The sequence below is a fragment of the Haliotis asinina genome, chromosome 5 (assembly GCF_037392515.1).
Source record: "Haliotis asinina isolate JCU_RB_2024 chromosome 5, JCU_Hal_asi_v2, whole genome shotgun sequence".
Lineage (NCBI taxonomy): Eukaryota > Metazoa > Mollusca > Gastropoda > Lepetellida > Haliotidae > Haliotis > Haliotis asinina.
The window spans coordinates 70,820,973-70,846,714 of record NC_090284.1 but is presented as its reverse complement, the minus strand read 5'-3'; the positions used below and the strand labels follow the sequence as shown (position 1 = coordinate 70,846,714).

At 38.7% G+C, this 25,742-nt stretch overlaps 3 protein-coding genes across 4 annotated transcripts; 1 reads left to right on the top strand and 2 right to left on the bottom strand.

The window, feature by feature from the left end:
* Positions 1-1,985: 1,985 nt before the first annotated feature.
* LOC137285188 (cadherin-99C-like) lies at positions 1,986-15,628 on the bottom strand. Of its 2 annotated transcripts, none has more exons than XM_067817430.1 (14): positions 15,375-15,628; positions 13,991-14,068; positions 13,325-13,405; positions 8,477-8,679; positions 8,190-8,273; positions 7,886-7,975; positions 7,252-7,470; positions 6,393-6,554; positions 6,188-6,299; positions 5,500-5,627; positions 5,128-5,181; positions 4,474-4,543; positions 4,184-4,365; positions 1,986-3,907 (listed from the first exon to the last, which is right to left on the bottom strand). In XM_067817430.1, the coding sequence occupies exons 2-14, from the start codon at positions 14,061-14,063 to the stop codon at positions 3,866-3,868; spliced, it is 1,500 nt and encodes a 499-aa protein (XP_067673531.1). In that variant the 5' UTR covers positions 14,064-14,068; positions 15,375-15,628; the 3' UTR covers positions 1,986-3,865. The 2 variants fall into 2 exon arrangements, with proteins under 2 accessions (XP_067673531.1, XP_067673532.1); XM_067817431.1 differs by having other exon boundaries at positions 1,986-4,016; positions 15,375-15,553.
* A 2,620-nt stretch (positions 15,629-18,248) lies between these two features.
* Positions 18,249-23,010, top strand: LOC137285187 (nuclear apoptosis-inducing factor 1-like). The gene is made up of 4 exons (XM_067817429.1): positions 18,249-19,072; positions 20,404-20,505; positions 20,921-21,065; positions 21,453-23,010. Exons 1-4 carry the CDS (start codon positions 18,889-18,891, stop codon positions 21,772-21,774), a joined length of 753 nt encoding a protein of 250 aa, XP_067673530.1. The 5' UTR covers positions 18,249-18,888; the 3' UTR covers positions 21,775-23,010.
* On the bottom strand, positions 21,428-25,471 carry LOC137285186 (putative nuclease HARBI1). Its single transcript, XM_067817427.1, has 4 exons — positions 24,669-25,471; positions 24,226-24,334; positions 23,002-23,170; positions 21,428-21,681 (listed from the first exon to the last, which is right to left on the bottom strand). Exons 1-3 carry the CDS (start codon positions 25,385-25,387, stop codon positions 23,003-23,005), a joined length of 996 nt encoding a protein of 331 aa, XP_067673528.1. The 5' UTR covers positions 25,388-25,471; the 3' UTR covers positions 21,428-21,681; position 23,002.
* Positions 25,472-25,742: the final 271 nt, after the last annotated feature.

Genomic DNA, 25,742 nt, shown 5'->3' with positions numbered 1-25,742 from the left:
CTCAAAGTGCAATACATACCTTTTGAAGAAACCTGGAAAAGAATAACGGAACACTTGTACTTTCGTGTCTTCCCTTATTCGTTTCCAAGAGTATATAATATTTACTTACCCACTCGAAACGAGATGTGATTCACTCGCCTTGGCCAGCAGTGTGACCAGTCGGTTGGACGAGAAGGGCTCCATGTGTGGGAAATGCTAGCCAGCAGTGCTACGATCACCAGGTGAAACAACAGATGAATGCCTCTACACAAATATATACAGTCATTTTAGGTGGAGAACGTATTGCTTATCCATAACTGAGTTTGAATAATCAGTTTCGTCAGAAGAACGAACATCGATCAACGATCACGGGTTCAATATGATTCCCCTGAGAGTGAGTGAGTGAGTGAGTGAGGACAGTTTTAGGCCGGTTAAGCAATATAACGTCAATATCACCGCAGGGGACACAGGAAAGAGTATCACACATTATATCAATGTTGGGGATCATACCCGGACAAATACGTTACAACTTGGTGCTCCAGATGGGGCGATAAACATAAAGTCAGTTGTATTTTTTTAGAGAAACAACTTAAAATGTTTGTCACGATCGTCTAGTCATTTTGAACACAGGAACATATGGAACTACAGTGACATCAGACGGAACCGTAGTAGTGACGTCGGTGGATACAAAAGTAAAAAATATAGAGAAGAAAACATGTCACTGACGTGAACATATTAACCCAAGTGTCCATGCCAGTCCGCTTCTTGACGTAAACTTTAGAGATTCTCCTATAATAACTATAACGAATTTTTTACGAATGACCGCAAAATCACAGCTCGATCTCCCTTGGCGTAAACGACAACTCGTGCAACGTTAGTCTTTAGATTCTGATCCCGAAAAGTCGCTGAAGTGTTTGCCTTGTGTGTTTACATATATCTTATACAATACATACATAGGTGGAAGAAGGTCTCACGGGTTATGTCAATGTTTATATTCCCGATAAACAGTTACAGAGTAGACTATTGCGAATACGTGGCATATTTTTTTTAATAATACACAATTCGACTAAGGGTTGATTGCTGATAGAACAGTTTGTGTATTTGCAATACATGTTTAGATCACATGATCAAAACACGCGCGTCAAAACATATACCTTCGTGCCAAACTCGCAACTGGTCATTTATCATCGATGCTTCGCTCAAACTAAATGATATAATCTCAAGTTCACAATAACAACGTTATCGCAAGTTTTATCAGTAATGGAATAGGTGTACAATGCGGAACACAGTCAAACATCAGTCGGTGGCTGTCTAGTATACTCTATCAGGTATGTATCGTGACTATCTTCGTATTTGATAAATCGTTAACCTTGCCATTCTGTGTTAGCCTTTATCTACAATAAATGCCTTGCCTACATGTTATAACCTTTGGCACTTCCTTTAGGGCTCTCTTGCACAAAGCGATCTTTGCGCAACAATGATTCTAACTCCCATCCTCCAATGCAGACTTAAGACAGTCATAGCCCTAAGGTCGCTTTGTGCAAGTGGGCAAAGCAGGTCTGTGGGGAACGTGCATCCTTTCACATATACCTGTATTTCTGTTTAGGATTAACGTTTCTACATGTGACGTTTATGCATTTTGATAGATGATTGTATTATGAAAATGTTCTAATGATTAATTGTAAACTTTTTCTGTTATTGACTGATTATGTAAAAGATTGTTTCACTGTCTGAGTAATAAACTCCTCCGTTATTTCCTCAGGGCATGTGTTGTAAGTGGGTTGGTATTGTCAACCTCATACAGAGCGAGCTCATTATCCAACACTCTCGTTTTGATAAAATCTAAAGTATATGCCGTGCTTCACGCCAAATGGGAAAAAGATGAAAAGCATATCCTATTCTCAGTCCTAAAGACCTTAAAGACATGAACAAAGCAATTTCAAACACTTACACCCATAACATAGATGATATTGCTTAAACCGTTATTCAAAAGTGAAAACAAGATGTGGAAAAAGAAACAGTTTTATTGTAAAAATATATGTAAAAAGTATAAATTTGATAAAACATAGGTGCTTACAATATGAACAAAGTCGGCTCCAACACACCCAACATGATGACAGCGATAATAATTCTAAGAAAAGTACGTCTTCCACAGCAATTCCTTCCGACACGAGTAACAAATTAACCATTTAACCAAACGCAGTGGTGTACGTGTTTTGTAAGGTTAACATATCAATGACATTCATCCAGTATCGATGATACTGGATAGTTTACCATGTTCAAGGTATGACAGTGCAAAGTCGTGGTGTGAGAGAAATTTACATCATTTTGGATTGGTCAGTCTCAGAAACCAAAATAACAAACACGATACACATTGTATAAATGACAAAAATAAATTATAGTCCCTACAATTTCTGTTAAACTGGTCCTGCCATTACAGTGAGTGAGTGAGTTTAGATTTAGTATTCACTCAGCAATATTCCAGCTCTATGGCAACGGTCTCTAAAATATACACTCCGGTCCAGACAATCCGGTGATCAGCTCCTGAACATCGATTACGCATCTGGAATGATGACATGTGTCGACCAAGTCAGCCTGGCCACCCGATCCCGTTAGTCGCCTTATACAGCAAGCATGGGTTACTTAAGACCAATTCTAACCCGGATGTTCCCAGTCATTAGACTACCTAACCGATTCATTCTGGTAATACTGTAAAGATCTGTCGATTGTGAGATAATGTCAATCAATGTGATTGTTTCATATCAAATAATAGCTAAGTATGAAGTGCTGACTCGTAATGACACGAGAAGTATAAAAGGATGCCTGATTAGCGGTAGCTTGTCATCCTCCTGGTGTGCTAGTTTCTTTAACTTCGCGTGAATCACAACATTGGCACAGGAAACGTGGGCAGAATACATATCGACAGGCAACAGCTGGCGAGAGAGTTCAGGACCAAACCAGCTGTCGCAATTGATACAGCACTGTGATAATGAAGGTCACAGAAGATAGACTAAGTGGTGATTATATCAGCACGATATTCCAACTCAATTGCGACATAGATATCTGTGAATATTTCTCGCGGGAAACAAATAAAGGAACACCACTTCATAGCATTGTTCCCTAATGTATTCTCAGAATTCCCCCCATAGGGCAATTCAGAGCTAGTGATGGAAACTGGAAGTTTTCTCAGGATATAAACAATTAAGTCCCCTTGTTTATTGGCTTCATCACCAGTCCCATGAAGTCCCCTTGTTTATTGGCTTCATCACCAGTCCCATGAAGTCCCCTTGTTTATTGGCTTCATCACCAGTCCCATGAAGTCCCCTTGTTTATTGGCTTCATCACCATCCCCATGAAGTCTCCTTGTTTATTGGCTTCATCACCAGTCTCGTGAAGTCCCCTTGTTTATTGGCTTCATCACCGGTCTCATTTGTTGTTCCTAGTCTCACACATTGGCCGCTCCTGATTATGTACCAGTTGTTACTCAATTATATGTTATTGTTCACGTTAATCTGCTGTTTGTCAAAACATATTGACGTGTATATATACCTCTAGATCTTGGTTGTATTTACTTTTAGTTTGACAATGATGAAAGAATCCCCTATGTCTAAACGTGGCTCTATGCAATAAATAAGTTGTCATCCATAAAGCTGTATGTTTCATTTTTTTAAAGTCATGCAAGTATTCCTTGTGTCTGGGAAATTGCTCCCGTAATATATATCCTTGACCTTGTGTGCGACGTTGCTATCTCGGGGCATGTTTTCCTGAAGGTTGTAACTAGGACATCATTTTCTGTCTGATATATCAGTCCTAAATAGTCGTATTTGGCCATGTCCTCACGAGGACAAAACTGCTTCTCCTGAGTTGAAAGTGGTCGTTGCTATGGTTACATTTGAGTGGAGGATGTGCCATTCCGTTGTCCGCCAGTCTGAAAGTCAGTCACGTGATCTGTGAAACATGTCAATTCTTCATGCAACACTCTCTAACTGATGCAGCATGCTCATCTATTCATATGAATATGTTGGATTGGTTGTACCCTGAATAAAGAAATATGAACTATTATGAACGAAATAACAATTGGATATTATGAATAACTCGTGTTGTAGTAACGCGATGCGTTCTCTCATGCAATGCGTAAATGTTCTGGAAAAGGTAAATGGTAGGCGTCGTGCAAAGGTCAAAATATATATGGATATGAACGCACCGTGTGGCGGGATTCAAGGTTGTACTTGCTCCCCTTGGTGTCCCGTCTTCTTGAAATATAGCAGAAGAATGCGATGGCGAGGCAGACGACAAATGCAGCCAGGATGGCAACGACTACAATAAGGGCCAAGGTCTCACCAGACGTGCCGCCGGTTGAGATGGGAGACTTGTCAGGGCCTCCAACTGGAAAAAGACAGAACAGCGATTTAATTTTGATTCTCCAGACGGACGTCATTAGTGAATATGTCATTAATGTTCTATAAAATCTAAATGAGACAAAACAACTCTGACCTTGATGATCTGTTTCCGAAGCAGGTTTGAGTGTAGTCTGACTTCCGACAGAGCCACCTTTGTTCTGTCCCTGTTATGATAAAGTTCCATATAAAAAAACATACAGGATGCCATTTTGAAAGGGATGAAATGTATATTTGGGCTTCCGCGGTGACTGAGTGGGTTAGACGGCTGACTTTGTGTAATGCCGATTAGGTACCTGACTCTGGATGTGTGAGATCGGATCCCGGATGAGGCTCAACTCAACTAGAATTTGTACTTTGCTGAGTAAGTGTAATCACAAATAAAACGTATTGCCATATTAGAATACTTAGCATATTTTTCATAAAAAATATTTGTATGGAAAGAGGTAGGGTCATCTTGAAATGTTACAGACACAGTAACGGTTATATGAACACCGTGTTTCACAGCTGCAGAGTGAAAGCTGACACGTGGCACAATCTGTCACAACGCCATACGGTGTAACTTGAGAATAACTAACCGTCAATAGTTTCACCGTGGCCCTGTGACAAATGTAACAGATACTATCCTTTTACCAGAATTAGGTATCGAAAAGTACTACTGGACCATGCACCGTGACATGTTACCAAGGGGTGGGGTAGGGATGGGATGGATGTTGTTGTGTAGAGTATATAGTTAACTCTTGCAACCTACCAGAAAGTATATCATAGCTATTTCATGTCTCCTGTTGCCGGTCGTTTCTTCCACCTAGGTCAAACAATAAAGGCATACTTTAATATGATTACAACAAAACCTCAGAGTCGGTTGCCATCCTTCACATACAAGACGGAATACATGCCCTAGAATCACTGACTCAGTCATAGTTAAAAAAACATCCACCAGTTGGACTCCACACCTCTACACAGTGTTTATTTTCTACTTCGGGAACAACAACAGTACAGATTATAAAACCAAAATAGTTAGATTAGTCATACGTCAACATTGGTATTAGTCACGTGATGGATCTGTTTTCAGGTAGCCTTAAGAGCGTCATTCTGACCCTACAGGTTATCAGATTATAATGACCTTGAGGAAGATCTCAAAACCTTCGCTGACAGTGATTGCCGTATCTTGCTTGACTGTAGCTGTGTAGAAGGCGCCATTTGCATGACTAGTAGCAACCGAAAAGTGAGACTCAAAGCCAGGTGGAATGGCTGAAATCAAGCGTTACATTGAATAAGTTATGCATTCAAACAGGCTTTCAGAATTGGCACAACACAGCTGATTCTTCGTCATTTTAAAATTATTCCATATTCTCCAAAATCGGGATTGAGTTGTCCAAACAGAGAATCTCTCTGCATATTCATTCTGGTGTATGGGGCATAAGCTGAATATTCAAAAGTTTCACTTTACAGGGTGGTATAACAATTGTAATTGATACTGATGAATATCGGTTCCTTTAAGTGTGTCCATGTTATAAGACAACTACACTCACTTACGTCTAGACAACACGAATAAAATGCTGTTAGTTGTTTGCAACAAAGGATATATATTAATATTGCGATGTATGTGAAAGAAATCAGCCTGTTAATAAGATTTAAATATATATTTCCCTCCAACCCATATGTAAATGCTTTTATTGTGATCTTGGTTCTGTAGCCGTTGACATTGAAAATAGTTACACCATATTCAAATAATACTGATTTTATGACGTTTAATTATTATACTATTTCTGTGCACAAACAACTAATTCATTTCCTTTGCATGTACTTACTTGATGCAATGGAGAACTTGACCTCTGACATAGAAGGATCAAGGTCTCTGGCCTTGATACTGACTGGTTGGCCAACCTTGTTAGGCACAGGGTAGACTGTGATTGGTTCTCCCTAGGGACAGATTAGTTGACGTTAGCAGAGGGTCATGGGGTCAATCTTACGATTGCAATAATTCTATTTTCAGCGTACTAAACAGCGGCTTACCAACTTCATCTGATTGGCGTATGAGGTATATTTGGGCCATGCACAGACTCCCATGTGTCTGAAGCATCCCTCGTACTCGAAAGCCGGGCCCTGGTCATCTCCATCAGTAACTGTCACCTTTGCCGTGACCTTGGCGCTCTTTGGATTATCAACGTCTCCGTCCTGGCACACAAAGAAAGACGTGCATTATGAACTATTTGGGAGACTTATACCATGAACTATAACAGATAAACAATTATGTTGTGTCTACCTCGTGGAGAAGCGCTTCCGGGAATAAGCACTTTAGATACTGAGTTCACCAATGACCTAGCTACACTTAAACATTGAAGTTGACGTGATTTGTTGACGAGCATCAGTTGATGAAGACCGTTCTTCACGATGTGTTTATTGTTCTGTATCCCCAGTCTCCATTGACAACGTAGACACACGACATACCGGCGTTCATCAAGGAATGAATGACAGCTCCTTTGTAGCGTTCATCTGGGCGAGATCATCCGCTAATGCCTATATTATGTTATCTATTGTATCACGTTTTTCTTGGCTGGCAAGCAAACCCTACAATGTTCAGGCATTCATTGATCAGCAGCATAGTTCTGTTACATAACACAAAAGGTGAAGAGGAGATAATACGATGTTTTGGAAATGAAACGCACCGACCGAAAAAGGAATTATGTACATTGAACCGCTGCGGTCTTTTGGGTAAAATCTAAAACATTCAATTATTTTCTCGAGTAATGTACATTTACATCTTAGCCACTGTGAAAAGAAAAATAATAAATGGTCCAAACGTAGCCGCACTTAAAACCAGCTGATTTATTTGCCAGTGACACACGATTACGCAATAACATAAATCTCTCACCGTGGCCATTAGCTCAAGGTTGTAGGCATGGCCTTGAGACAGCTCTTCGTAGTTCAACATGACGGCAACAGTGACGTCACCATTTACTGGATCGATTGCGAACATGCTGCTGCCATCATCAACGTTAGCGGGCACGATGGAGTAAGTGACGTTACTGGAAAGTGGGAAGTCGATGTCAACAGCTGACACGTGGAGGACGGTAGATCCCACTGGGATGAGCTGAAGAGGAAAAGCACAAGTGTGAGAGTGTAATTTGACGTCAGGTTCCTTTAGGCACTAACAATCCCACAATCGTCGGGTTCGAATCTCGGCTCACTCTAAATCCAGGTTTCCACGTTTGTCAGCACTATACCAATGCTTGTGGTTTTCATTAGAGATGCAAACACCGCAGACCCGCTTTGCCTTTGCAAAATAACTGGAATACTGTTGAAACGTCATTTAAAACGTTTGAACTCCAGTGATCGTGGGGAAAAAGCGCTTTGAGCACGTGTGTAGACGGGATGGACTATAGCGTTAAGTAAACACGCACATGATAATACTTAATCCAACAACTAACTCGCTCACTTGGGCCATCTCCGGCAGCTAGCGTCAAAAGGTGCATGTTGCCACCTTAATCTAACAACAGTCTACCTACCTCGTTGACTGTTGCGCTGTAAGGAGCTCCGACAAATCTGGGGAAGTTGTCATTGACGTCTATGATTTGAATCCTGACGTCATAGTAGACCTGGAGACATACAAGTCGCCGATGATAACTAATTGACATCAAAGCAGATATGATGTGAAGTGAAGAACACTGTTAATGGTTAACAGTGAATGTCATACGCATACCTGACGGTAAAGGTCCCATACTTGGAGAGATCTTTTAAACAGTTAATGGCTGGAAGTAATAAGTGTCATGTGTGCAGCTCTCAATGTAATTTAAATATGAAGATTCTCACCTCTATGGATGTGTTAGAGACAGGGGAACATTTAAGGGTGAAGGTGAACATGTTGATGTCATCATCCAAAGCACCAGTTGGTCCCTGTGGGGTGAGAGAAAACCAATGGTAAATATTGTTCGTGAACCAAATAACGTGTAAAACGTCAGTCTGTAGCAACCCATTCAGCACACCAGGAAAAAAATTAGACAGTATTTAAACTTAACAGTCATCAAATATTTCAAGAATGTTATAGGCAATAATAGTGATGCTCGTGATTGCCCTGTCGACATTTCTACTTTACGTACATCTCTATCAACAGCTTTCACCAACTTTAGCAGATTCTTTCCCGTCACAGCCTCCGTTTGAAACTCAAACACATCCCGGGGATCGAAGAAGCGGAAGTTGCCCATGACCTCTAGGGTGATACCAGCAGGCGCCGGTCCTCCGATTGACCCGGTCAATCTCAGCTCATCCTTGTACTTGTCACTGTCAGGGTACTGGTCCAATTCTGTGAGAGAGTGAGCGAGGGAGTCAGTGAGGCTTTGGTGGGTGAGTGAGTGAGTTGGGTGTAACACTAAAACGATGTTTTGTCATCTCACGGCCTGCCACCCTAATGTGTGAAGTCTTGAAAGTTCCAAGTGATAGAGGTCACACGCGTTGATCACGGACATCGTGTTTACAAACTAAGAAACTAAAGACTAGATCCAACGATCCCGGGTTTCTGCCATGGGTTTCAAATGTAAAACACGTCGGCTTATATTGTGACAACTGAAATTCAACATGCCTGGCTCCTCTAGCAAGAAGACACAACGCCATATCTGTTGCTATGTTGGTCAAGGGAGAAAACTCTTCCTGGCCCAAACAACGATAGTTGTTCGCATACAGCCTCTATACTGATTGGGCTATATATTCCTAGATGCTACTGACAATATGAGATTGTTGTCAGGTATCTTGTATCCTCGATACTGACTGGGCTATACATTCCTGAATGATACCGACAGTATGAGATAGCGACCTTGTCAGGTGTCTCAAAGTCTCGACACTGATTGGGCTATATATTCCTAGATGATACCAACAGTATGAGATAGCGACATTGTCGCTTATAATGTTTGCGATTACCACAGTGACTTTGGTATAATTTACAGGAATGAAGCACATGTTACACCGTGACTGAACTTGGTTCAATGCCTCCTTCAAGTGCATATCAACGCATATCAGCATAATGGAAGTAAATCTCAATCGATGCAGGTCACATGTGTTTTCCCATTTATTGCGCTGTCAAACTGCGTTGATGCCCCTCCCGAAACAAAGATCAAAGATTTCCAGCGTGCCAAGGGACGTAACTCTGCTCTACCCCGCCGCACGTCCCGACCACCCACCCACCCTTACAAATATTTTATTTTATTTAATATAACATTAATTCATGTTTCGTTGAATCCTAGCGAAGTAGCGAAGAGTGACTGCAGCTTAAGTAGGTGAATACTTAGACTTGCACAAGTCCCTAAGTTAATAATTGATATCTTAAATGATAAGGACTTGCTTACTTAGAGGGTACAATTAATAATATTCAAGGGCGGTACAGTTCAGTAGCGACACTGAAGGTGTCATGGTAGACTATTTTGTAGAATGTTTTTATCATAATTAAACTTTGTCAATCCTTAAAAACACAGCATGCGCCCTAAAATCTGGCCCACGAAAGTTGTAGAGATAGTAACCATGTTACAACAGAATGTCTGTACATGGCGTTATCGCCTAAAACTATGATCCACTGGAGACATTGCTTGTGTGATATCACTATGATATATCTCTGCGACAGTACATTTTGAACAATGCCCTGACATCATCAATTCCATAACTAACAATGCTATGTCATCGATGCATTGTCAGTCTAAAGGCAGTAACGTGTTCACAGAAGTACATTTTCAAGTGAAAACTATCAGTAGACACTGGAGTGAGATCCATTTACTTCAATTATTTAGAACAATTTACATGTATGTCATACACTTGAGTGAGATCCTCCATTTACTTCAATTATTTAGAACAATTTACATGTATGTCATACACTTAAGTGAGATCCTCCATTTACTTCAATTATTTAGAACAATTTACATGCATGCTACTGAATTTGAGTGGGTTTTGGGTTGAAATATAGAAAATGCAGTTTTTAAATAAACCCAACAACTTCACTTACACAAGTAGTGACTATATATGAGCGTCAATCAGATAGGGTGATTTTCAGGAAATATGTGAATATTTTCCTGAGAAAGTATCATCCCAAATTTAGCACATGTGACTTCAGGAAATATCTCTTAGTTCAGAATTATCCTGTTGATCACATGACATCAGATATTAGGAATCGGAAGACAGAAGTCAAGGATTAGTCAGTGTCCACTTTGCATGGTGGAGTGGATATACAAGGTACTCAATATATCATATAAAGGAATGATGTTTTTAAAGCATATGTGTAGAATCATCTTGGTGTTGTATCACAAATGTAGTACCTCTGTAATGAAGTGAATTTGTGGTGAGTATGTAGTGACAATAGCTTATATATTATTATTATGTGTGTGTGTGTGATATATTACGTACTCGGTATTAAATTTTCCATTGCATGAGAACTATTTTAAAACAAGATTCACGAAATAATATCCTGTATCGGCATTCCGGTGAAAGCTATACAGATATAACAGGATCTTCAAACCGGGCTCACATTCGAATGTCCGCCTCAGCTGAAAGTATGTTTTTATACAGGTGTTGTTCCGGATCACGAATCTAGTCATAGATGGTTAATCATAAAGGGCGCACACGTGACGCAGGAAAATATGAACTAAGGAAAAACCGAACTCCACGCAACAGTCGCCAACATTTCTTATGAGCAGACCAGTTAATTTGTTCAATTTATCCTAGCCATCACGCCTTGAAAGAACGTGTTTCACTAGCTGGAGGCAATAAAACAGCGAAAGTGAGTATATATGAATATGATACATTGTTAAGATATTAGCAAACCCGAGATTCGAGCCTCCTAGCTGAAGATTATATTGCCATTTCTTGCAAATCAGGAATTAACGTAACAGGTATCCGGTTAGGGTAACAGGGGGTGGGGTACCCGAGTAGAAAATCTAGACCAGTCCCAGCCCTAGCAGATGGCGTGTGGCGGGTAGAAATAAGAAACCTGTAGATGTAATCAACAAAACACAGTCAGTAGTTATCACACGCAGTGATGCAACACAAATGGCTTAAAACTTTATCCTTTATCATTCAAGACTATTCATTATAAATCCAACGCTTCTAAGAAAAACGTTTGTGGTAGGTTTTAGTTGTGTGTGTCGGGGACAGAGATCCCGGTTTTAGTTGTGTGTGTCGGGGACAGAGATCCCGGATGTGCGAGTGTTTGACCCGGACATTTACCTGGAACACCTCGGTCTTAACCCGTAACAGGATGTGATCTTACACAGCATTTTGTAAATATAGATCTGGGTGGGAATACTAAGTACTCGGTTTTGTCAGTCGCCAACACGGACATGGTTGACTCAGGTCAGGGAGCGCTGAAGGCTGGTGAACGTCTGTATGCGGTAACCAATAGCGCGAGCAACAAATGGGAGACAACCTTGTATACTGTTCTGCAGTAGTGACACTTTGGACAGGCTCACACGTGATTCTATTCACATCTACTTCCTTGTTCAGGATTCTCGGCAACAAGTCCGACATTTACACATAAATGACATTTTCCTTAGAATATTTATATTTTAGATTATTTGTATAATTTATTACCCTGATGCATTTTAAGGATGTTTATAGCAGACAATTAAGAGGCTTAAATTAGTATAATGACAGTTCAGAGAATCATCAACATTCTACCGTGAAGGAATCCAACGCGGCGCGTTATAGCGACGCGAGGAGTTGTGTCGGGTAATGTGAGTTTAATGTATACATATTCGGGAGTTTGTAAGAATTTTTCCTCGCCGATTTTCGTCTTGAAACCAAACAATGTCGCTATATGTACTAAAGTGAAGTTATTCTTAACGGGGATCACTTAGCGACAATTAATCGTTAATCGGCAACTCAGTATGCGTTTTGTCGTCGTGGATGGAAAATAACGAATCCCGTAAGGCCAAACGAGTTGTTGAAACATCGATACTCTACCTTATGTTAATCAGATAGATGATTTACATTAACAATGTGAATAGCCTTTGCCTCTGACAGACAGCTTTCGCATCAGGGAAACTATACGTCAATAGTTGAGTATATAACTTGGCATGTTTAGAAGTTGGTGAATCAGATAAGAACAAACTTCATGGATGAACAATTATAAAGGAAGAATAAGGCAGTTGATCACCCATAACGTTTGTCCTTGTAGGAATATATGTTAAAGGTACAAGTCCACGACGAGTTATTATCCATACGTTGATGGAAACACGAAAGATAAATGATTCTTAAGAAATGTCGTTTCTGAAGTCACATAACCTACGGGTTAAATCTGGACACACGTCTTGAAAGTTGGTTTGTGTGTTTAACGCAACATTTCAGCAATATTGTGCAATGACGGGGATAAGTAAATAATCGAGTCTGAACCAGGCAAACTAGTGATTGATATCATGAACATCGACCTACGCAGCCGTGGCACAATGCTATGAATGGAACAAGTCTGACTATGTGATCCCGATGGTCGCTGCTTCAGACAGGATATGTCTACATGGTTAGTAGTATTTAGACTGTAAATCAGTCTAATGCTGGTTTTCACTGAAAAGACGCCAATTAGCGTAATAGTAGTTGTAGTACACGGCTGTAACTTTAAAAAAAGACACGTAAGTCCTTGGAAATATTCACCTTAAAACTTTCGGAAACTGTTTATATTTGCTACATTCCGCTTTCAACATTTTCCTGTGGTTGACGACTGTTATTTCAGCCTTAAACAACACTTATGATAACTTACTTAACTTAAACCTTTGGTATATTTCTTCATTGTAAATAGTATGTTGGCTACTGGGGGTCTATATCATAATTCAAATCAGATAAAATGTTTTGACTCTTAATTACATTATTCATGTTTCGGTTTGTTAAATTCATAATTCATGAAAATACCTTCAGCTCATCAAAGTAGGTGATATAAATGTTTTCTGACAATGTTTTCAGTTACTATTTTTTCAACTCACCTGCCTGAGTGGCCTCGTATACCCGCATTGTGAGGGTGGGCTTGGTGGCTAGGTAGGGGCCGGGATCCAGGGAGCTGCATGCTGCAATTAAACTACACATTACATTTTCGGAGTGTAAAATACAACGGGAGGCGATTTAAATATTTACACGTATAGATTAAAAATATGAAACAAATAGTGTTTGAATTACGATTTTATTCAGGTAATGGTTGTTAGCAAAAATTCTCTTTACGACACTAAATTGGAATAAACAGTTGAATAGAGAAGCACTGGAGTCACGCGTATTGGTATGCATAAACGTTCTTAACACGCATGAAGTGCCCTTAAAACACAAGAAGCGCCCTCAAAAACTTGGATGTGACCTATATGTGTAAATGTATTTATTACTTGCATCAACCACCATATGTCAGGGTTTAGACAGTCACCATATGTTTCACTTATTTTCACTTATCTTTAAGTATTATAAGAAAATCTAGCCCATGAATGAACTGTTTCATTTAAACAGTATTTTATTTCCGAAAGACATAATGTACAATAAAGAATGATAAATACAAAAGGGGAAAGGATCAGCAACATGCTGCATCAGCCTATATAAATGCTTCTCTAAACATATAACGAATGAGGTTTTAATACATTTATGAAAGTAAATGTGAAGTGTTTACTTACGGTCCTGGGCAAAGATAGAGTGTAGACCGCAGCAGAGGCCGACGACGAGGAGGGTTAGCGTGGGGTGAGACATGGCTCCTGCAGGGAGAAACGACAGTCACATATAAACTTAAGCATCCCTAAACCTGACCAGTTATGTTGGTATGGCTTTGTTTATCTTACATCCCTGCGTAGAATGGTATATGTAACGTGGTCTCCCATTAATCTCTCAGCTATTGCACTGAAACATTTTATACATATATTTTGTATAGACTGTTAGGTGTCTGTGTGCAAAATTCTTTTCAAGGAAGTAGGTTAAAGAATAAGACGTTAATAATACGTCTGTCTGTCTGTCTGTCGCCTAGCGTACGGTTAGGTTTAAACGCAGCAATAGACAAATGCATGGTATCATTAATAGACATAATGCTATCATATTATACATATTTCATAATCTTTTGAATAACTAAAACTCAAGTATTATATCACGTCCTTATTTCAGGTGGGTAACGGTTTGTAAATTTATAAAGTAAAGTTTTGAGCTTATTAATATATTTTCCAATAACCTTCAAAATGAAACACACAAGAACAGGCGACTCTTTGCAGCTGACAAATGCTTGTAACGTTTGTCAAAACAGTTTCCAAGTTGCCACTTTCTTTTGCCAGAAACACCTGTTTAACAATTTATAACTGGGACAAAAGTGGCCTAAACTGACTAAACTGTGAATATTGTACACTCCACCCTGCTACTATTTGTATGTCAGGGCCATTGGTTGAAGTAATATGTCCAGATACAATCCAGAATCAGTTGCATGTGTAACACCCGACGACAAGGACGACGTAACTGAGTGAGTGAGTGAGTGAGTGAGTGAGTGTGGCTTTGTGCGACTTTTAGCAATGCTCCAGCAATATCAGAGCGGAGAACACCAGATGTAGGCTCTCCGCGTTGTACCCTTGACTGTCGTACAGACCCTGAAGCAAATATATCCAAGAAAGCCCACGCAAGTCCAGAAAATGTGGCAAGTCTAGAAGACCTCACTTATTAAGTAAAATATGTTCTTTTCAGTTAGTCTAATTGTACCCATGTGCGGAACCCTAGGCGTGACGAGGTAAAGTTTAACCACTAGGCTACCCCACCACCCGTCAGTCAGTCCTCTATGAAAAGACCACGGCGACACGGCAAACATATACAAAATATATATTACAATACACGTCAAAATGTTCTGTCTTTGGGAACCGAATGAGGTAAAATGTATAAAATATTGAAAATTCCGATATACTTAAGAGTAAGCTACTATTATTCATTTTGGACAAAAAGGGACAGGTGAACAATCTTTTTCATTATGTAAATTACATCAGTGACGGTTTAAATACTATCGGAATAAAAATTCTAGTTTATCGTACTTACAAGGTACAGAACGTTGTTCCAGTAACTCAACAGTTGGAATGACGTGTGAGGTAGATTTATTCCTCGCGTTATATACCCGTGACTGGCGGACGCATCTCTGTCAAGGTCGGGAGTTTCCGTGTAGTGAACGCGGACCAACATATCCGCCTTTCCTTGTCAAACATGTGCGCAGAGGTTTTCTGATCTACATACGTAGGCGCCTGTATATGTACGCGAGATGAGAAAACTCTATGGGTGATAATAGCGACGGTTCTGTATATCTTCTTGTACCGTTTTAAGGATATGAAAGCTGTACCGAAACATTGCTATTGTGAAGTTTATCTCATCAAGTTTTGTCATCTCTGAATACCAACTTCTAGAATGTTATATATATTGTTATTCAAACAATAGCATATATATAAGCGTCGCACCAGTCAGGAAGTGTTAAGTGGAAGTTGAATATTTTATGTTGTCAGCTACGTTCATTCGTAAATGCATTACTTACAGACATTTTTCAAAAGTCCATGTGTAATGACGGGACATGAAATATACCTGGGACGCCGTGACAAGCGATATATGACGTTATTGTCCCTTGCAGATTTATGTCTAGGATAGGAGGTTTTCATTTTTAATACAGCAACAGCTGATAGGTTCAGTACACTGCTATGACTGGATCCGTTTGGAATCTCAGCTTGAAAAGTCCAAAGTAGAATTGGGGAGGGGGGTGTTCAGTATATCAGTTTTTGAGTATGACAGTGTGTAATTTGTCGCTTTTCCAATGGAGAATTTACACTAAGACTTTATCTGTTAATGTTAAACAACGTAGAAGTAGCGAACGATGAAACTGTATGGATATAATATATATAATATGGTATTGCCAGTGACAGAGAAAGATCGTTTATTCTAAACATCTCTCTCTCTCCCTCTCTCTCCCTCTCTCTCCCTCTGTCTCCCCCCCCCCCCCACCCCACCCCCCCCCCCCCGCTCTCTCTCACGTGTGTGCTTGTGTGCTGTAAGTGTGTTAAATTTGTTCACTCAAAATGTGGTTGTTTTGCAATGTCACAATACTGTAGGATTATAACACCAACATATCAAAATGATACTACGTACTTAGGGTATGTGAGATGAAGGATTTAGATAAGTGATTTCACTACATTACACTGGACTACCACAAACCTCTCTAGAGCCCCAGGGCATTAATAATGTATTACTGAGAGTGTTCCGAACCGGATGTCCGGTGTGACAATAGCCAGGGCATTTCATCTGCCCTATGCGTAGCCACGTGAGTCTATCCAGCCATATATATATATACACAATATCAGAGTACATTGCTGTATATAGACACACAAACAACTTTGTTAAGCACACTCTGACATATGTCACCTTTCAACCCCGATCTTAACCCTTTGGAGCATATCTGGGATATGGTTGGTCGTTGCGTGCGACAAAGTTATCCTCCTGTACAGAACCTGTCCTGGTTGTGAACTGCTTTACACGAGGAATAGCCTAGAGAGATGATCAGGAGGCTGGCAGGTGGTATGAGGAGGAGAGTGCTGCCTGTCATGCATTTACATGGGGCTTACACTCGGTATTGCCACAGAATCGTCTGTGACATGCAAAACGACATTTTGAATGTTCACATTCAACTTCATTCAACTTCAAACGTTCCAGGGCATCTTTGTACAGATACGGTTTTGTATGAATATCGGTGTGTGTCTTTTTTTCAAATGAGCAATTATCATAATAAAATTAACTTGGAATCAATCATTCTGTCGTTTTTTTTTATTACTCAAAGGATCACACGGTTCAGAAAAAAAATCATGTTATTTCATTGTGATCACCACGAGAAGCTTTATGTACGTGTTGAAAATCTGTCATTGCTGAAATACAGGGAGTTCTTTGTTTGTATTATATTATTCAGCTCCCTTGTACTAGAAGGAATTGTAAGAATATTATTTGTGGACTTGAGCTAAATTATGATGTATATTGAAGTACTTTTAATGGCGCTAGAAAGGCAACTAGATTTAACGTCAGTGACAACTCATGGCTGAATTACTGGGAAAAAACAATTTGAATTGAGATCGTGGTCTTTGGGGTGATGCGGCTCATTACCGGAAGGTTGAGCTATCCAGAATGTTTTCCACGAGGATGGGTCTTTTCAGCTGTCCTCAAACATAGGTGTGCTTGTCCATGCAATGTGCATGTTCACAGGAACAGCTGTATGCATGGCGTATCTGGCTGGGATGGGTATCCAGTGCCTGAACTGTGTAACAACTACAATATTATCAATACGCTATGTACTGCTCATTCGATCACTAACGAAGAAAAACAGACAGGTAAAGGCAAATCAGCTGTTCACCTCAAGCAATACACTGACATATAGCACAACACAGAGAAAGGAATCTGACGAATATGTGCTGTCACTGATGTGTCACATGTTAGAAATGTCCTCCTCGTTGGTACTATGAAAAGTTTGGAATCATTTCGGCAATAGTGACCGTTCACAACAGCTGATGTAGACTGTGGACAGGCCGAATATGCCGGAATACTACACCACTTAATGGGAAGACTGTTTGAAGGATGAGGTCATCCCTCCTGTCGTACGAATCTTGAAGAATTCTGTCTTTCGTCACCGCGAACAAAATTACACGCTTTCGTTTTCATCTTGAATATGCCATCATATCTTACCAAAAAATCCATAATAAATATCAACGATACGCTGACAGGCTATCGGGTTAACATAAGATGTGTCACTTTTCACAGTGGGCCTCGGATAACAGTAACGTATACGCCAGTCCTTTGTAAGGGCGTGCATTAATCTCAAGTGCGGAGTTAATAATACCGTGGTGGGACCACGGATTGTATTGTTGACTCAACGCTGATAGCTACATGCTCAGTGCGCAGTTGACTACATACGGACATTCGTCAGGACATATTTCGTGACGATGTAATTTGTTTTACATCTTTGCTCTACCACCACAATTGTGCAGACGAAAACCGACCTCATCTTTTTACCACATAGTGTCTCTGATTTGTCTTCTGAACTTCAGATGCTGTCTACACGGAGCTGTTGTCTACACGTGCCCGACAGTGAAATGGAAACAAAACTGGGCGTGTCCTTGACAACGGAGCCTGATGTTGTTCATTAAATGCAGAATCCGAATATGACCGTCTCGACGTCTCAAGTGGAAGGTGTTTAAACAAAAGCGTTCACCTGATCACCTGATCACCTGGGGCCGGATTCACCAAACTTCTTAGAATTTTCTTAGTTTTTATGCTTAAGTTTCTTAAGAATTCTTAGCTGAGAATTTATCTTAAGTAGCAATCCACTAAGCCACTAAGCATAAATCTTAGCTAAGAAATTTAGAAATTCTTAGAATTTTCTTAGCGGTAATCGCTTGGAATTATGGGATGCAAAGTTATGCTAAGAATTTTCTTAGATGACGTATTTGGAATTCCCCGTATCTATTAATAGCACACTTGAACTCTCCTCGCGTGGAGATTGAAAAGAAAATTTACGCAGACGACAATAACAATGTCAATGGACAAGAAAATTACAAGAAAGCCAAACTGGACGGCGGAGCAGACCTTGTTCTTAGCGCGCCTCGTGGAACAGAACAAGGCTGTGTTGCTCGGCCGATTTGGCCCGGGCGTGACATCATCCCGAAAAAAGGAGATCTGGACGGACATTACGAAGCAAATAAATGCCACCTTCACAGGTAAGTGACGATACTTTAAGATATTATCACCTTATGCCCGAAACTGTGAAGTATTTGCCTCCTACGATAATTCACTTATTAATGTATGTTTGTTTGTAATAATGTAAACGTTGAAATAATTGCAAGCTGAAAAAGTGGGATGGCCGATATGTGCTATTTTCGATCACCCATCTCAAAACATAATCGATTACCCATCTCAAAACTTAGACAAGTGGTAACAACATATTGTCTGTGCAGCTTATTATGATCATTTGAAGTAACAGTTGCATACGTGAAATGTTGTGCATTTTCATTTGTAAAAGCTTACAAGTATACGAAAACACACACATATGTAGTAAATACTACTATGTTCATGGAACTAGCGAGTGGAGTATATATATATTTACAATATTAATTGTTGATCGTTTAATCTGGTTGCATGGTCAATTGTAAAATTTTTCATTACTGAAAATAACAAGAATAAATCAATGTTGATTTGATATGTTGATAATTATTAGTTTTATCTTGGAAGTACAGGTTGATATTCAGGTATTATCCAAGCAGGTAAGATATTTCTACTGTAGGATTTCATGAAAGAATCACACATAAAACATTCCATTTCAACAAAGTGTGAAAGACTCACACATGTATGAGTTTGTTGTCCAAATGTGAAAAACTCACACATTATCATTATATTTTACCCTGTGTCTGTAAGACTCACACATTATGATTTTATTTTACCCAGTGTGAAAGATTCACACAATGACACATTATGATTTTATTTCAAGCAGTGTGAAAGACTCACACATCATGATTTTATTTTAACCAGTGTGAAAGATTCACACATTATGATTTTATTTTAATCAGTGTGAAAGATTCACACATCATGATTTTATTTTAACCAGTGTGAAAGATTCACACATTATGACAAATTTGTTATGTTGTGTTTGCAAGATGTGTCTCATTAATTTATTTGATCAAACACTGACCCCTTTGAGTTATTGTTCCTCATCTTGACTCCCTTAAAGCTTTTGAATGGCAGTCCATTATATGGAGTTGGTTCAATTCCAACCGAAGGCATACACAGAGTCAGTGTTTATTTGTTCCTTAAGTTACTATTAACAGTGCTATGTTGAAATAGCACTAATTTTCTGTAATGTGACTAATTTTGGTTTGCTGAATTGGGCTCTTTTCATACACACCCTTACAATGAACCTGTGTTAATGCCATAACTGGGATTACAATAACTTTAGATCATGAAATTAATAAAGTAAATTTATTGCAAATGTATATATTTGATGTAATATTTTTTATTCAAAACATTTAATGGAATATATTTGTCCTTTTCCCAGGATGTGTTAGAACTAGCGAGGAGGTGGAGAAGAAGTGGCACAACACTCAGGCCAAGTCAAAATATGACATCGCAGCATACAAGAAAGGGGCTGCATCTACAGGTGAGAGTTCAAATGTAGATTTAGGATCTAAACTAACAGATTTTTGTCAATCTGTTGTTCATGAGAAGTGATTATTTTGAAGAAGAATAAAAAGAGTAATAATTACTGATTTTCATATTAATGATTGAATGATGTATGATTATCTGGGCAATGTCATATCACGTTTGTACTAATGTAACATCAATTACACCTTCTTAAAATAAAGTGCTATGGATAAATGACACTTGTAAGTGTGCAATATTAGGCTGTTTACAGGCAATTTCATTTTAAGTTGTACAAAACCCCAACAACATTAATACCACCCAAACTCATAGAAAATATGTTGAATAACACCTCCTCCTGAAAAATATGATTTTTGCACATGTTTGATTATTGATCAATGTATGGTGAACCATGTAGTGTCTGTACATTGTAGGTGGTGGACCATCGCCATTCCCACTGTTAAATGAAACAGCTGAGGTTGTGTGGGACATTCTGGGGAAGGACAATGTGTGCATATCAGGAATCCCTGAGTCAATGGATTCAACTTTACTCCAGATTCAGGATTCTGCTGAGTCAAGGTTTATCAAAATGTTATGCTTTATTGTTTGTCGTAATACCTACAATGAAATTAGGTTCATCACATTCTAAATATTCTTGCCATAGCATAAGGTCTCACGCAAAATCAAGGAAATCACTAAGAGTATTAATAACAAATTTCATTTTTAAAATAACTCCAGAAAAAAATGATATTTATCCATTGAGTTTCATTAACTTGTCATTTTTATAATTTACATAGTGTTTTATACATGAAACAATTCAAAAAGCGATGCCAGCTAAGTCTTACCACCTACATGAAAAGACCATTAGGCTTGACCTACTAAAAAATCAAATATGTGTATAAATAATTGCTGTTCAATTTTGACCAGATTACAAGTCAAGCTGATTATATTTCATTTTAATTTCAGTGATGCCATGACATTGTTAAACATACAGTCGCTGCCAGGTGTGGAGGGGTCTTTTCATGTTGTCGACAGTGTGGCAGATGTGGCAGATGTGGCATTTACTCCAAGTACACCTGTAGATGCTTCAGCGACTCCAGTCAGGCCTACAGAGAAAGTCTCTTCACGAAGTAGAGAAAGATTTGCTCCACCATCAAGACCATCCCATGTTCCATCTTGCAGTGAATGTGATGAGCTGCATCACAAAAAAATGAAATTGGAAATAGAAGTTCTGGAACTCAAAAAGAAAGTAATGGAACATAAACTAAGGAAAATTATGGAAGAGTAGCAGTTTTGAAGTTGTTTCATAGGGGTGTCACAATACGTATGTATAACAATGTTAAGGTCACAATATGATACATATTGCGATACAACAAATTCACGCCATAGTAAGGAAGTCTGCTAAAAGCAGGATGGAAATCTGAGACACTAATAATTTCTTGTGACAGTCATCATAGTTTTGCATATGTTTTCAGAAAACTTTCATTCAATCTGAAATAAAGTCACAAAATTCTAGCTACATCTATATATCGGAGCGGTCTAGAAAAATTTTACTACTAACATTTTGATGGAGATCCATATAGTGTAAAATTTGATTTGATGAAGTTGTAAAATAGGAATTGGTACAGTCAAGCAATTATCACTTTTTGAATTGTCAATAAAACTGTTCCGATGCATTTACTTATTGCGAGACCCCTATTGTTTCATATTACATATATTATGGTACTCTCTTTGCTGCAATGATACCATGGTCTGAGGATCTGACTGCTCTGCCTTCTCAAGCCTTTAAATCCATCATGGCTTTTATAACCTGTACATACCAATAAGAGTAGGTTATTTGACTTGAGCCAATCTTTTCTACATATGTCAAGTAATGGTTAAAACTGTTGTTTGTTGTGGTTAAATATTGGGGCTGAGATGTGAATCGTAAAATCATTTACCAAATCTGAATAAAAACAGTACCATATGTAGAAGCTGACAAAAATATTTGTTACGTTATTGTTCTTGCAAATACTTTCTAAAAGTTGACAAATCTATGATATTAACTCTTCCTAATTACCGGTATACTTCATCTGATTTACTTATGTTACAGTTGCTGGATGAATCAGGACTCACGACTTGAGCATTTATAATCAAAAATATATTTTATGTGAATGTATATTTCAATTTTAATTCAAACTACCTGGATTATTAAGATTTTAATGGCTTCATGCCTGTCTTTAAGTAGATATTGATTGATAATCCCTCACATGTTGGGTACTCATCCCAACATAATGTCTACTTGTTCCAGTTGTGTACTTTACAAGTCACCCCTAAAAGTTGAAATGTATCTAAATAAGTATGATGTCATTTCTTTTAAGTGCATTTGAATTCATTTATGAAAATTCTCTCTATTAATGCATTCAGTTTAAACTAATTCTTATAGTTTTAAGTGATATTTAAATTACAGTGATATTAATTTGCTACTAAATCTGTTACTGTCATGTTGGTGACAATGTCAGATAATTTGTCTTACACTAGAAGTGAGTGTTGGCAAAGTGATCCCTGTAAATGAGGTTATGACCAGACAATGGTGGAAGAGTTTGTGGCTGGTCGTCCTCGTCTGGCTCCATCGATTCACCATCAGGCAAGGGAATGTTCCTCATCTTGCATATGTTGTGCAACACAGCACAAGATGTGATGACCTGTTGGGAAAATTAAATTAAACATGTTATGCAAAAAAAGGCCAACTGATTTAATAATTTGTGTATCTTCAGATTGCATTACATTTATCTTGCTTTGTTCACAATGAGGCATGGCATTCAGCTGTGACAGGTACTTTTGGCGAATTTCATTAGATTTTGTACATTGCATAAAAACATGGTATTTATCTTCAATCGCTCCAAAACTAGTTTACACAGATAGAACTAGTTACATCACTGTCTTTGAGTCTCCTTCAGATGCATATGATCCATGTTATTAATTATCATTGACAATTCACTAATACCTATATAAGTAAAAACCAATTTTGAAAATGCATAAGCTACCTATCATATTTAAGCACTAACTTAATATTATTATCATAATTGTTAATTGCTAGATGTAACTTCAGTGTGTGTGTGTGTGTGTGTGTGTGTGTGTGTGTGTGTGTGTGTGTGTGTGTGTGTGTGTGTGTGTGTGTGTGTGTGTGTGTGTGTGTGTGTGTGTGTGTGTGTGTGTGTGTGTGTGTGTGTGTGTGTGTGTGCGCGCACACGTGCTTATATGTGCGTGAAAATATGTATTGTATATTTTATTGTTGTTAAAAAATGTTCTCAATAATGCCACAGTGGAATAAACCCACTTTAGCACGACCCGCTGCCTTGGTCATAACTTGAGTTGATAAGCACATGCTGCTGAATGGTTCAATTGAAGACAATCTTTCTTGATGATTGCAAAATGATATAAATGGAGTATTTAAGAACATGTATATGTAGACATATGTAACACATATATCTTAATACTTACAGACATGCACAGGCATGGAAGTGCACACACTTTCACAAACACACACACATGCAAGAACTGCTTTAAATAATTTTATTGAAACATAAATATTTTTTTTAACTGTAATTATTAAGAAAGATTTCTGTCTACTTGTAAACATCTTTATAACATCTTCAAAACAGGTAATTCTTAAGGCATAGTTTCACTAAAAATAACACTGAGTTTACACAGATGAATAACTGCCCTCCACATTTATTATTTTTGTACACATATTTACCTTGCATGTTTTTTGTGGTGATAGTCTAACTTCACCATGCAAAACATGGAAACGGCGTTTCAACTGCCCAATCCCTCTCTCGACTACACTTCGAGTCCTTTTATGAGCTCTGTCAGAAAATCAAATGCAGTGAATAATAATTTAAAATCTGCAACAGCATATTTGTAATTTCTTATTGTCACATAAATGAATAACATGATATTTATGAACATTGATAAATAGTCCATTTAGCCCTGAAATATTCATTAATGGGTACTATCAGTTCAATAAGTACATTGTATTCATGAAGTAAATTAATCATTGAGGATTGTAATTTGTTCCAGGAAAGAAACCTTCACTTTTTTAATGCAACCAAGTTACACTTTTATAGTTTTTTTTGAAAGGGGGCATAACTCTATTCTAGTACCCGATGGAAGTCCTGTCGTTTTCGAGGTTTAGTTTACCTGTTGTATGCTGTCTGAGAGCCGGGATGTGGTTGAAGATAAGGTGTGAGGAGCCAATCTCTACATGGATATCCACTGTCCCCAAGCAAATGGCAGCCGGCAGGCATCACATGGCGTGTAAACAAAGCGCAAACGCCGCTCTCGGTCAGTATGCGCGAGTCATGAGTGGACCCGGGCCATTTCGCTACAACATCGATGATTTGCGAACTGTGGTCAAAGATAACCTGAGTGTTGATGCTGTGGTATTGTTTCCTATTCACATAAGCAGGTTCGTGCTGGGATGGTGCCAGAATCTGAATGTGGGTGCCATCTATCACCCCAACCACTCCGGGAAAATTAGCGATGCCATAGAAACCTAGTTGGTTTCTTCGTATTTCAGCTTGACTGGTAGGAAACGAAATAAACTGTCGAACTATGGCAGGAGCAGACACTGCAGTTATTGTTTGTGTAATGGCCCTACTGACTGACGACTGTGAAACTCCAATATGATCAGCATTACACAGCTGCATCTTCCCAGTGGCCAAGTATCGCAGCGTCAACAGAACTTTTTCTGTAGCCGATAAGGGATTGCTTCTTTGTGTCAGAGGTGAAATTTCATTGGAAATCAAACTTACTACAAACTGTATGCCATCTTTGGATAAACGAAATCTTCGTGTCAATTCTTTTTCAGTGTATTTTTCTAAAATGTTGTTTCTATCGGTGCTTGCATTGGCGGCCATCTTTGTTTACTTTAAGAAATTTCTTAAGGGCTTAAGTTACCTATGCATGGTTCTTAGTCTAAGAAAAAATCTTAAGCACTAAGAGGTTTGATGAATACGACTTAAGCAAAATTCTTAGTATTGTAGAGGTTGTTATGGAAACTAAGAATTCTTAGCAGATTTAAGAATTCTTAAGGTTTAAGAAAATTCTAAGAAGTTTGGTGAATCCGGCCCCTGATCACTACTTGTAAACCAAAAGTCACTGTGTTCTGTAATCTGATTGGTTGAAAAACATGATCAAATGGTATTAGATTCCCGGAAACTGCAAGACTATTTACTGCGTACTGACACGTAGAAACCTCGCAAACAATTGTTT

Bases quoted from the DNA above. Each gene is read 5' to 3' on its own strand.
- LOC137285186 (XM_067817427.1), bottom strand. From the start codon at position 25,387: ATGGCCGCCAATGCAAGCACCGATAGAAACAACATTTTAGAAAAATAC. The intron at 24,335-24,668 runs GTAAACTAAACC...ATTTTCTGACAG, and splicing joins TCTCAGACAGCATACAACAG to AGCTCATAAAAGGACTCGAA. The intron at 23,171-24,225 runs GTAAATATGTGT...TTTTCCCAACAG, and splicing joins CACCACAAAAAACATGCAAG to GTCATCACATCTTGTGCTGT.
- LOC137285188 (XM_067817430.1), bottom strand. From the start codon at position 14,063: ATGTCTCACCCCACGCTAACCCTCCTCGTCGTCGGCCTCTGCTGCGGT. The intron at 7,471-7,885 runs GTAGGTAGACTG...TTTCCTCTTCAG, and splicing joins ACAGCGCAACAGTCAACGAG to CTCATCCCAGTGGGATCTAC. The intron at 6,555-7,251 runs GTGAGAGATTTA...TTTGTGTGCCAG, and splicing joins ACCTTGAGCTAATGGCCACG to GACGGAGACGTTGATAATCC.
- LOC137285187 (XM_067817429.1), top strand. From the start codon at position 18,889: ATGTCAATGGACAAGAAAATTACAAGAAAGCCAAACTGGACGGCGGAG. The intron at 19,073-20,403 runs GTAAGTGACGAT...TCCTTTTCCCAG, and splicing joins AATAAATGCCACCTTCACAG to GATGTGTTAGAACTAGCGAG. The intron at 21,066-21,452 runs GTTTATCAAAAT...TTTTAATTTCAG, and splicing joins CAGGATTCTGCTGAGTCAAG to TGATGCCATGACATTGTTAA.